Source organism: Hippoglossus stenolepis, chromosome 15, assembly GCF_022539355.2.
Source record: "Hippoglossus stenolepis isolate QCI-W04-F060 chromosome 15, HSTE1.2, whole genome shotgun sequence".
Lineage (NCBI taxonomy): Eukaryota > Metazoa > Chordata > Actinopteri > Pleuronectiformes > Pleuronectidae > Hippoglossus > Hippoglossus stenolepis.
Window position 1 is genome coordinate 13179346 of NC_061497.1, and position 11643 is coordinate 13190988.

Sequence of the window (11643 nt, forward strand, 5' to 3'; positions counted from 1 at the left end):
CAGAGAAGAGATTGATAAGTGAGCAGCTCGTCAGGGTGTTTAGATTTTCACCATTTCCTTTGTGATGCTCACATAGTGGCTCACATTTTTCATGCCCCACCCGCTCCCCTGCCCCAACAAAATGATGACGAAATGGGCCAAGTTTAACATGTGTATTTACATAACATACACATGAATATTAAATTCACATTACTTTCAGGAATTTCTGATTTTTCCGCTTTTTTCAAAAAATAGTGCAACAACTTTGCTTAAATTCAACTTAATTGAAGTACTCTTGGTTACATTCCTCCATCAGTCTGTACTTTTTAAAAAATAGAGAAAAAATAAATTCAATTATAATCACTTTGTTACAAAGATGATAAAGCTCAACCAAAAAGAACACATGCATGTGACTGGGGTGTAATGTTTCTAAGTGTCTTCTTAATTTGTTGGGTCTCATAGAGTTTCCAGACATAAAAGACACACTGGTCTCTCCTCATGTCCTCCTTCATTCACTGTGAACCCAAGAGCAAGATCGGCTTCATCGTACTTTCTTTTCAACTTGGTTTTTCAACACTGTCTCTTGTTTGTCACTGACCGGCTGCTTCACGTGAACGAGCTCTGATCTCACTGTGTACAGGGAGCCACTGCAGAGGGGCTGAAGAGCTGCCGTTAAAGAGATGCGGACGTCAAAACATTAGTTCGGCTATAACATTAGTTCCGCCTCACATTTCCCCCTCCCGGTCGCGCGCCCCACAGTTTGAGAATCACTGATCTAATCTAAACCTGCAAACAGCCTCATTTTACATGATGTTGCACACTCTTGTCCAGTAGGTGGCGGTATGCACCTTAAGTTGTTTGCGACCCGCCAGTAAACAAAGAGAAGAAGAAGAAAATTAGCGTCTAAAGGAAAATGGCCGCCGGTCAGTGTGTGGATGGTTTCTTTTGGCTCCAACTATAGTTTTTAAGGTGTCCGGCGATCGAGCATGTGCTGTTGCGTTTAACGGGGGGAGCACGATGTTTAAAAAGGCGAAACGAGCGAATTTCCGTCGGAGGAATGAGTCCGACGAGGACGAGCAGGAGGAGGGCCAGCAGCCCCCGCTAGCGCCCACATCGTTCGGGCCTGTTGTGGAGGAAATCCCGTTCATGGAGATTTCCAGCAGCAGCTTCGCCGCAGCCCCCAGCAGCGCCGACGGCTACCACAGCAACGGCTTCCTGTCAAACCTCAACAGCGTGAGAGCTGTCAAGAGGGAGAAGAAAGTCAAAGAAGTCGTAGCTGTGGTGCCAACACCGACCAAGGCCAGTTTGCTGAGTTTCCACGATGACGAAGGTAACGTGCTAAAGCAATGCTAAGTCAGCTAGCTAGGTGATCTTAGCTGGAGAAAACGTGTTGTCCTAACCGGGCTCCGTATGCACCCGTTGTTTCTGCTGATACGGAAATCGTATTAATATTTGCATTAACTGCCACAGATCCGTACTTTTCTTTGGATTCAACCACATGACTAGCAACCTAAGCCCGGGTTGTGTTGCATGATGAACTGCACTCACGCACACTGTCTTGTTTGTAAACAGATGGATCCGAGGTGTTCAGGGTGAAGAAATCCTACCACAGCAAGAAGATCGCCAAACAGCTGAAGAAAGAATACAAGGAGGATTTGGAGAGATCTGGATGTGTCAGGCAGGAAAACAAATCAGGTGGGAGTAGGAGCACACTGTTCATGTCTCCTGTCAAGTCTGCTGGCACATTACTGACAAATGAGAAAGCCTTAACGTGCCCAGCTCAACATCCAGCTGCAACCTGTTGTAGAAGTTTTTAGTTTTTATGACAACTGAAGGCTCCCACAGGTTCTCTTTCATGTTTGGAAGAGGAGGGTGAGGGTTATTCAGCTACAACATAAAACTTCACCACTAGATGTCACTAAATTCTACATTCTGAGCTTAAGAAAAGATTGTATATCCGAAATATTGAATGCCTTTTTTATATGCGGATCTATATACCTCTTGACTCATGTTTTTTGTGTATCCTGTTTTCCTAGATGCAACACATCAGCTTTCTACGACCATCAAAGAAGAAGTCACAAGTGCTGCAGGTAGTGAGCATGGGGAGGAAGAGATGGAGGTGGACAGTACAGAAGAGCATGAGGAAGAGGCGAAGAGTCAAGGCGGCCAGACACATAGTCAAGTGGCCAAGAGCAACAACACCGGATCATCTTTCAACACGCTTTCCTCCCTCGGCAGCCTAAAACCAGGTATCACATGCTTGTTCAGTGTTTTGACTATAATCACTAGCACATTTTTGTAGGCTTAGGGTGTGTCTGTGCTTCTTTATCAGCCTCCACCACATTTTTCACACGAAAAAGATGGGTGTGTCAAAGACGGTGTAATGTTTATAACTTCAGAAAGGGAAGGAAGCTGAACCAAAAAAAGACAATGATAGTGTTTATCTGGGCAATTCAGCCAAGTGCCAGTGTAAATAATATTTTATGTTTGAAAATCTGGGGAGCCAGATGCTTTGCTTAAGTTGTCAGTAGAGCCGATGCTGGATCATCATTCAGCAATAATCACCAGGCAGTCGAGCCAAAGTTTATTGAGATAATAAGATTTTCTACGCTTTATTTTTTCTGACAATTTTGCATTTATATTCTCTTATCTTAAGAAAATAGAAAATATTCTATTCAAGTAGTATTGTTTCTTTTTAACTCATTCTGTTCTGCATAGTTTTACTTTTTCTTTGCCGGAGAGATGGAGGGAGAACAGTGGGAGCACTGGGGGGACAGGTGTGGCTTTAGGAATAGAACGTGATTTGCATGACTCACAGTTGAAGGGCCTGTTAACAGAATTTTGCACCAGTCCTTGACCCCCCCTCAAAAGAACGTCAGGATCAAGTCCAATTTTTATTTTATTTTAGGTGAGATCCCTGATGCAGCATTCATCCATGCCGCCAGAAAGCGGCGACAAATGGCTAGAGAACTGGGGGGTGAACCTCCATTGGTAGACACAGAGACCCCCAAGAAACGTCTGCAACGAGAAGACCAAGATGCCAGTGACGACGAAGAAGAGGAGGAGAAGAGGATCCGCTTCAGCGGAGTCAAGAACAAAAGCCAGAGACAAAAGATTGCAGAGGAGATAGGTACTGTTATAGCTACAGTGTGCCAACCAGCCATTCATTTGTACAGTACTGTTTTAAATCAGTTTGTTCCTAAGACATGAACCACGCCTTTCCACATTCAGGTATCGAGGGAAGTGATGATGAGGCACTGGATACAGGTCAGGATGAGGAGGTGAGCCGCTGGGAGCAGGAGCAGATTAGAAAAGGAATCAGTATACCCCAGGTAAGCTTTACTTCATCTGTTAACAGCTGTAAAACATTTTGCCTTTCTGTAAGACTGACAATGAATCATGAGCAATTTTGACAACTGCTAAACTAATTATTTGTCAAGCATTAATGTCTGACGTTTGAAGAGATTTGAAGATGTCACATTCAGTCCCACCATTTAATAGATAAATGGTGTAAATAACTTTTAGTTGCAACCCTAATGAATTGTTATTAGAAGCAGCATGTCTGTGAGTTGTAGTGGTAAAATGTTTGTTTATTTGCCTTGTTTCTAGGTCCAGATCCAGAGCAGCCAGCCAGAGGACAACACAGTCTACTACCAGAACAGCTATGAGAGCCAGCCCTATGGCTCCCACTACAGCATACCTTTCACCTACAGCACTGTGGCCCCACAGACTGGCAAGCCAACTGGGCGAGCAGACAACGGCTCTGTTCACTACGTGGCTCCTATTAGTGATCTAACCCCAGTAACCATTGATCTGGTAAAGAAACGCCTGCAGGATAGGTAGGTTCAGTGGAAGACTGCTGCAACATCTAATATGAGTTGTCAGCTCAGCTGCTGCCAACTCTTTGTGCTGTGGTCCTGAAAACCCAGCAGAGCAGTCCACAGATCTAAGGGTCAGGGACTCCGGTTCAGCCAACATCATTCTAACACATTGTCGCCTGATAATTTGTTATTATGATTTGTGTATTTGATGGGTGCACTCTGCAAACAGTCAGCCTTTCAAACTAGATTAGCTCTGTGTGTCATCAGTCTGGTCTAAGTCATCCTTTCTTACTGTCTTCCCCGTATGTTATGTGTCTGTAGACTTGGCCAAATGCACGCAGGCCACAATGCAAACTCCAAGCGCTACAAACAGATCGAGGAAGACCTAGCTGCCTCTGAGAGCGCCATACAGCAGCTGGAGGGCTCGTCCAATGATAATGCAGAGCAATATAAATTCTTGCAAGAGATGCGAGGGTATGTTGGAGACTTGCTTGAGTGTTTCAATGAAAAGGTAAGGGAGAATTTGTCTGCTGCCCGATTAGCTGTTTTGTGTCTGTGTGATCTCTGACCACTTGATGTGGATTTTAAAGAGATGGAATGAAATACAAACTATTGCGGAGAATTAATGAAGAATCATAAAAAGCCATAGTTATTTTTCGTAGCAGTACTGAAAAACTAGTGTGACTACAGATTGGTTGTTTGGAGCACTCTGTATTTTCCAGTTAATTCACAACAGCTCATTTTAGTCCGAAATATAACTTTGATCTGTTATCTCAGTAACAGACTTTTATTAATTATTTTTCTGTAGAAAAAAACTCAGGCTGTTTAATGTTTTCAATGTCTTGAACAGAATTCCTTTATTTTCATTGTTACTCATACAGTGAGTAAACAAAGTTATAAGATGAGTTGGTGCTTTAGGACGACCCAGCACAGTGGTGTAGCTAAATATACACACAGGATCTGTAACCTGTGTTGGATCTGTTTAAAGAGGTAGAGTCCAATTTGGTAAAACATGAAAAACAATAACGCCTCTAGCTCAAACTATGTTCTCTACTCCTGTAGCTGCTCACTAAATGCATGGGACAATAACTAAACCTTGATCCTGCAGCAGCAGAGGTGGAACTAGATGGAATGGCCTGACAGCTGACAATATTTTTTACGCAACCTCACTAATGTCTGTTTTAATTCTGTCAGGTGACACTGAGTGCACAGAACAATGTGACGGAAACGGGACACTAACCATCCATTATCAGCATGACTTAGTATGGAGTCCATTATTACAGCGTAAAATGACTGGAACTCTATGTTGTCAGTGTTGGGTAGAAACCTTCTAACACAAATTTAGTGGTTCTAACGCATTCATTTCCCAAGGTATCTAACTAGGCCTTTAATTGGGTTTGGCTGATTAAAAGTCCAAAGTGTTTTTACTTCGTGGAAAAGGATATTTTATAGAATCCCAGTTTTCACCCGACACTTACAATATTTAGCTTCCAGTATTTTATTGCCCATCATGCTCCAGCAAGCCATCCCCATGACTCGGAGTCCCGCTTTTGTTTGGATCAGTGGTCACAGAAGGCAATATATCTTTCAGGTGCCTGCTGTCCTGGAGCTGGAGGCTGCCATGCACCAGTTACTAAGGCAACGGGCCTTACGACTTGTCCAGAGAAGACAGGATGATATTAAAGATGAATCGTCGGAGTTTGCAAGCCTTTCAAGTCAGTCCATCTTGAAGGTTTTTATGATTTATTTGAACGGCCTCGTTAGTTCTCTGTATGTGAGTGTGTGTGTGTGAGTGTGTGTGTGTGTATGTGTGCGTTATTCACATTCTTGTTTCCCACCACCCCACGTTATGTTTCCCTCATTAGTGTGCTTGAGGTTGATTGACATGTGGTTTTGAGTGAGTGAGCTTGCACTTGCAATAGAGATGTTTTACTCGAGGAGCTGCTTTGGCTTCTGTTAAGTGGCTGAGTCTCACAGTCAGCTGGGTGCCTGTAACTCAGCGCAAGCACTCAGTCACTAAGTAATGATGAGAAAAACGTTAGTGACTTATCATCTGTCACTTTCACTGTAACATGTAGGAGGTTGCAGACAGGTAAGTGACTAGAACATGAATGATATCCAAATTATTTGTAACAAATATGATTCTGTATTGCTGGTGGTACATTTAGAGCAATGTTTGAACTTGTGTAATAAGGTTTAAAACAGTCCTCGTGCCTTTCTGATCTCAGAATATCTTAATATTGAGTGTCCATACTAAAACTAGATTATGGGTTGTCTCTGCTTTTCATAACTGGTTCTAAAATTGTTCCTGTCTCTTGCAGATAAAGCTGTCATGGCGCCTAATTTAGACTCATTTGGTCGTGACCGCGCAGCATACCAAGAGCACAGTCGTCAGAGGAGGATAGCAGAAAGAGAAGCTCGACGGTACGAGGCTCATTTGCACTCGGAAGATCTCTCCAAGATTCCATGTTTCAGACTAGGAAATGCCAAAAACTCATATCTGACGATAGCACTCTGTTCTTTATTTATTAAAAAGTCAGCCTTGATTATTGCTTGGTTTGCCTGGTCACCGGTAATTCAATGCAAAACAGTCCGGCCTTGGTTTTAATAGTCTTCCTTTGTGCTTGTGGGTGAGTGCAGAACTCGACGGCGACAAGCTCGAGAGCAGAACGGAAAGAGGGCCGAACACAATGAGGGCTTATCGTCTGATGATGAGGAGACGTCTACCGACATCACCGGCTTCAGCATGGAGAAAGGTTGGTCACGAAATTGCTGCAAAAACACAGAATCAACCATTGATAGTGACATCAGACATTCTGTTGGTTATCACTAATTAAGGCCATTTGTCTCACCCAGATCGTATCAGCAGGGAATGTAAGAAAGTATTTGAGGACGTGGTGGACGATTTTCATTCTCTTGACTGCATCAAATCGCATTTTGAAGTGTGGAGGCGGGAATACGCAGACTGCTACAGGGATGCTTACATTGGCCTCTGTCTGCCCAAGCTCTTCAACCCGTTAGTCCGCTTGCAGCTGATAACATGGAGCCCACTCGAGGTAAGATGAGATAACACTTCATTGATCTCCAGGTTAGAAATGTAGCAGCAGCAGAAAGACGAATTAAAAAAACAAAAAGAAAACAAACATGAAGATGTCCAAAGAATTTTTGGGGAAAAGGGCCAACGTCGATGTGCTGTAACCAAAAACACGTGATCCTCGCAGCTGAATTAAAAAGCTGCTTGCACAGTTTTGAAGCAGAGGATAGTGGTCATAACATAAGTCCACATAGCCAATTGCTGTTTGTTAATTAATACTTTATTATTATAATCAAAAATCAACAAAACAAAGCAGCCAGCTGAATTTAGTAGTCAGCTGTTTGGCTGGCAGCCAGGCAGTGCTAACAGAAATCGCTGAGAGGGGCAGCAGCAGCTGCGTGTGCGTGTGCGCGTGCGTGTGTGTTTGGGGGGTTGTCCAACATGTTGAGAAAGGGGTTTAGCTTATTTGCACACTCCTGCTTCCTTCGCAACCGGACCAGATTATTTTTTATGTGCAGAGCCAGAGGCCCATCCCACTCCTACATGCCTTCTAGCTTCTCCCCATATCTGTCCTGGACCTTCTTTCTCATATTGTTACAAAAACACTGGACCTTTTTTGCAGGGAACAACAAAACTCTAAATACTCTGAGTGGTCTCAAAGACCAGGTTCCAGTCTGTGGTCTCTAAACAGTAATGCAGATTAGACCGCACCTTCACTTGCACATTGTGTATCAGGTTGTAGTCTGTTCCACCGAGGAGGCAGTGAAACTGTATGCCTCCTTCATGTTGGCACACAGCAAGCCCAAATATGTTTGTACTCAACGTAACATTTTCCTTCTGTGAAATGGTTGTTTGAAGTTCTGAAATATATTTTGTGTTTTGTCTTTCTTGCAGGCACAGTGTGCAAACTTCGAGTACATGCTCTGGTTTGAGTCGCTATTGTTTTATGGCTTTGAGGAGCACGGCACGCTGCAGAAAGGAGATGGAGACGCCAGTTTGCTGCCCGCTATCGTGGAGAAGGTCATCCTCTCCAAACTGACAGGTAGGGGAAGCAGCACCTACTGTAGTATCCTGTGAAAAAGTACCTTGGCCTAAAAGTGCAGGCCAGTAAACAAAGTCCTAAGTGTTGATGTTTGGGTTTTGGTTTGTGTGTCAGTGTTGACAGAGCAAGTGTGGGACCCGCTATCCAGCAGTCAAACAGCCAGGCTGGTGGGCTTCATTCACCGACTCATGAAAGGTTACCCCACTGTGCTGCATGGGGACAATCGATACACTGAGGTACTGTCCACTCTCTCACTGCGTACATACACATGATGTACTTCATCTGTAAAGTATTTGACTACTTTGGCTCCTGGGTTAGAGAAATTGTCATCCTGGTTTCTTCTTTCCATCAGGAACTTTTGAAATCTATTGCCTTAAGGACGAGGCGGAGTCTGGATGAAGATGTCTTCCTTCCACTCTATCCCAAAAAGTGTGTTACACAATTGTTCATATTGCATGTTGTCCAGATGTGTTTTCTTCGTGTGTGTTGCATTTGATTACTGACTGAGTGTGTTTTTGCTTCTTTTCAGTGTGTTGGAGAACAAGAATTCTGGTCCCTACTTATTCTACCACAGGCAGTTTTGGTCCTGTGTGAAGGTATGTGGACACACTTGCTGTTCTCCTCTGAATCTCATCTGACTGATTTAAAGAGGAGACTTAAGATAGTTCACAGGGTGGAATATTGAGATGACCAGGTTTCAGGCACACATACTGAAGTCCAGATATTTTGCCAAAACTTTCCCGAGTGGCTTCATGTTAGATCGCAAATGTCTGAGTCGGTTGCTGCCGACATTATCCGGAACTTTTGCAGCCATCCCCTTAGTAAAGTGTAAAATGTCTGGAGTGAGCCCATGTGAGAATATGTCATAGTACACAGCAGAGCGAGTGATTGTGTCAATGAGGTTTCTAGAACTGACAGACACAGAAGTGGGGGAAAAAGGTGCCATACCTGTAGAAGATGCCAACAAAGATTTCAGATAGGAAAGAGAATGAGAGCTTTTGATGATTTTATATTTATTTCCTGCTGCATGTCCCAGATATGTTCCTGTTGTTGTGAACGTGTCTGACCCGAACAATCTCCTACTGCATTCTTCATATGTGAAAGGCAAACTCTTGAAAATGTCTGGACCCAATTTATCTGACATTTTTCGGGAGTTCACGTCTAAAAACTGCTTTCATCTTACTGCGTGCAGGTCCTTGATTTGCATAGTAAGCACTGATTGCAACATTTACACCAAACAAACTACTTTGATAATAACGTTTTGTGCTGTGATGCTCTTGCTCCCACTTTGTGCAGCTGCTGGGAAACATGCTGCAGTGGGAAGGCATCTTATCCACTTCCTGCCTGAAGGACCTGGCGTTGGATAGCACAGTCAACAGATACATCCTCTCTGCACTGCAGACCACAGAAACAGTGGAAGACAATGTTGAGAAGTGCCAGAAGGTGGGAGATGCATGCCGTTTTCTTACCATTTCATGATTCATATTTAAACATACTGAGTGGTGAATGTAGATGTGCATACAAGATTTGTTTTGAAGTTTTTCTGTCAGTGAGAAACTTATTTTTAAATGAAGGGGTGAACGATCTAAGAAGGGTTTGTTTGTTTTGTTTTACATAATAAATACATTGATTTCATAGATATTAAGGGGAAATTAGTTACTGCTGCTTGTTTCCACACACTTTGAAAAGGTCAACATATACAAGGTTACATTGACAATCTTCATGTATTTGTGTATGAATGAAGTCAGTTTGTCATATTTCAGTCAATAGAATGGGATGGGGTGACTTTCAACTCTATATCCTGTTACATACCGTCCTCATCATAAAACATGACCTACTGCAGGACTTCTTTTCTTGTGTAACTGACCATATGGTCGTGACACCTCCATGGTCCTGTCTACACCTCACATTTACATATTTCCAACAATATGAATTCCATACATCTAGTTCAGTGATAAGACGCCGGCATTATAACGAGCAGGCTCACAGGAGACGTGCAACTCAACAGAAGGATCTCCTTTCTCAGATGATTTGACTCCAGGGTCAAGTGCAGAACGTTGTACTAGTAAATTACGATATGATTTCCTGTTTAGCCAGTTAAACAATTCCCCTCCCTTAACTCGGTCCCAAACCTGCAGAGTGAATATTGATGGCAACTTGTTTTATTATAGTTTGAAACTGATGCAGATTGCAATAGGGCCATTTTCTTTAACAATGTCTAAATATAGACATTTGTTTAGCCACTTGAGCAATGGAGACCAATTCCTCTCCTGGATCTGACAGTTTGAGAGGAGTTTGTCTTCTATATTAACCTTCTCTCAGCCCAGGTCAACGAGAGTGGCTGGTCTTCACGTCTGTACCTTCTTTTCTTTTTTTTACAGCCAGCAGCTGACAAACGCACCTGCTCTGCTGCTCAGATCTATGACTCGCTAAACAGGGGCCACATAGTTTCCATCTAACTCTTCCTTGTACCTTTCTCAGGTGGTGGAGTGTCTGCCCGTGCATTGGTTCTCTGTGCTGAAAGGCCAGCAGACTTTGCCTCAATTGGAGCCGTTCTGTCGTTACCTCACCCACCTGGCAAGCACACTGCACCGCGGCACTGTTGGCTTGTCTGATGTGGAGCGGCGCTCTGCCAAGTAAGACTCTCTGCTAGGTTCTGTTTATACAGTGTTTGTCAGTTCGGGGATGTAGGACTCTATTATAGCTCCATGTGCTGGAATAACAATGCTATTTTAAGTGCATGAAGTAGGATGAAAAATATTCCGTAATAACAATTTATTTAAATTGACTCTTTAGATCAGTATCTTAAAGTAGTGTTGTAATTCTTTGGATATGTGCGCACACTTATTCTAATCAAACTCCCGTCTGCAAACAGGGATCAAGTCCGAGAGGTCGTGAAGATGTTGGCCCGAATGAACGCCCTGGACCACATCGTCGCTGTGGCAGCAGAGCATGGCATCAAAGACATCAAACCATTTCTCGAGACCATGTCATAGAAGACGTCTGAACAGCAACCGCTCATTTGTCTCCTGGTATTTTCAGCACATCTAATGCCAAGAGATCAAAACAACGTGTGTGAGAGACTTGAGTGAAAGTACTTGTAAATATTGTGAATAATGTACAGAGAGGTGTCCTGGCACACCTATCGGCCCGGGACGGATGCTGAAACCAGGCCTTGTGTTGTCAGCACGAAACAGCAGCAGTGTTTTAAATGCATAATTTATTAGGAGTCAACATTTGATGATATGAATTACTGTACAATAGAATCATGCGTCACTATATTCATCTTGGATATGTGTGTAAAAACCACCTTCCCTCACATACTTTTCCGTATTTGCCAAAAGAAGTTTGTAGGTGGTAGAACCTGCACACAGGAGTGTCAGCTTGTCTCTAGATGATTGCTCTTCGATCCCCACTTCATCTTACAGCTAGCCCCTGCAACCAACAGACTGTCCCCATGACCCTGCCACAGCTGAAAGCTTTGTGATTACATTTGTAAGACTTTATGTTTTAGTATTCTGTTTGCCTGTGAATAAAATATTCATTTGAGAGATTGATGTGGAGTTTTCTGGTGACAACTGGGGTTAGGTAGTAATAGTGGACTTCAGTCAAGGGACTGAAGTCCACTATTACTACCTCCGCCAGGGAGGTTGTTGGCAAGATTACGCAAAACCTACATGCGGATTTCCAAGAAACTTGCTGGAAGGATTCAGGAAAGAACCCGTTAAATATTGTTCTGGATCCAGGTAGAGAGATGGGGAGTTTTT

At 43.2% G+C, this 11643-nt stretch overlaps 1 protein-coding gene across 1 annotated transcript; it reads left to right on the forward strand.

Moving 5' to 3' along the window:
- The first annotated feature begins 851 nt into the window (after window positions 1-851).
- paxbp1 (PAX3 and PAX7 binding protein 1) lies at window positions 852-11429 on the forward strand. The gene is made up of 18 exons (XM_035178785.2): window positions 852-1309; window positions 1552-1674; window positions 2016-2228; window positions 2888-3109; window positions 3211-3311; window positions 3589-3818; window positions 4122-4311; window positions 5392-5515; window positions 6122-6224; window positions 6441-6556; window positions 6657-6856; window positions 7729-7876; window positions 7991-8112; window positions 8229-8305; window positions 8406-8472; window positions 9173-9319; window positions 10358-10512; window positions 10752-11429. The coding sequence occupies exons 1-18, from the start codon at window positions 997-999 to the stop codon at window positions 10870-10872; spliced, it is 2772 nt and encodes a 923-aa protein (XP_035034676.1). The 5' UTR covers window positions 852-996; the 3' UTR covers window positions 10873-11429.
- The last annotated feature ends 214 nt before the right edge of the window (window positions 11430-11643 follow it).

Coding starts and splice junctions, on each gene's coding strand:
- paxbp1 (XM_035178785.2), top strand. CDS start 997: ATGTTTAAAAAGGCGAAACGAGCGAATTTCCGTCGGAGGAATGAGTCC. Junction 3,819..4,121: donor AAGAAACGCCTGCAGGATAG/GTAGGTTCAGTG, acceptor ATGTGTCTGTAG/ACTTGGCCAAATGCACGCAG. Junction 8,306..8,405: donor CTTCCACTCTATCCCAAAAA/GTGTGTTACACA, acceptor GCTTCTTTTCAG/TGTGTTGGAGAACAAGAATT.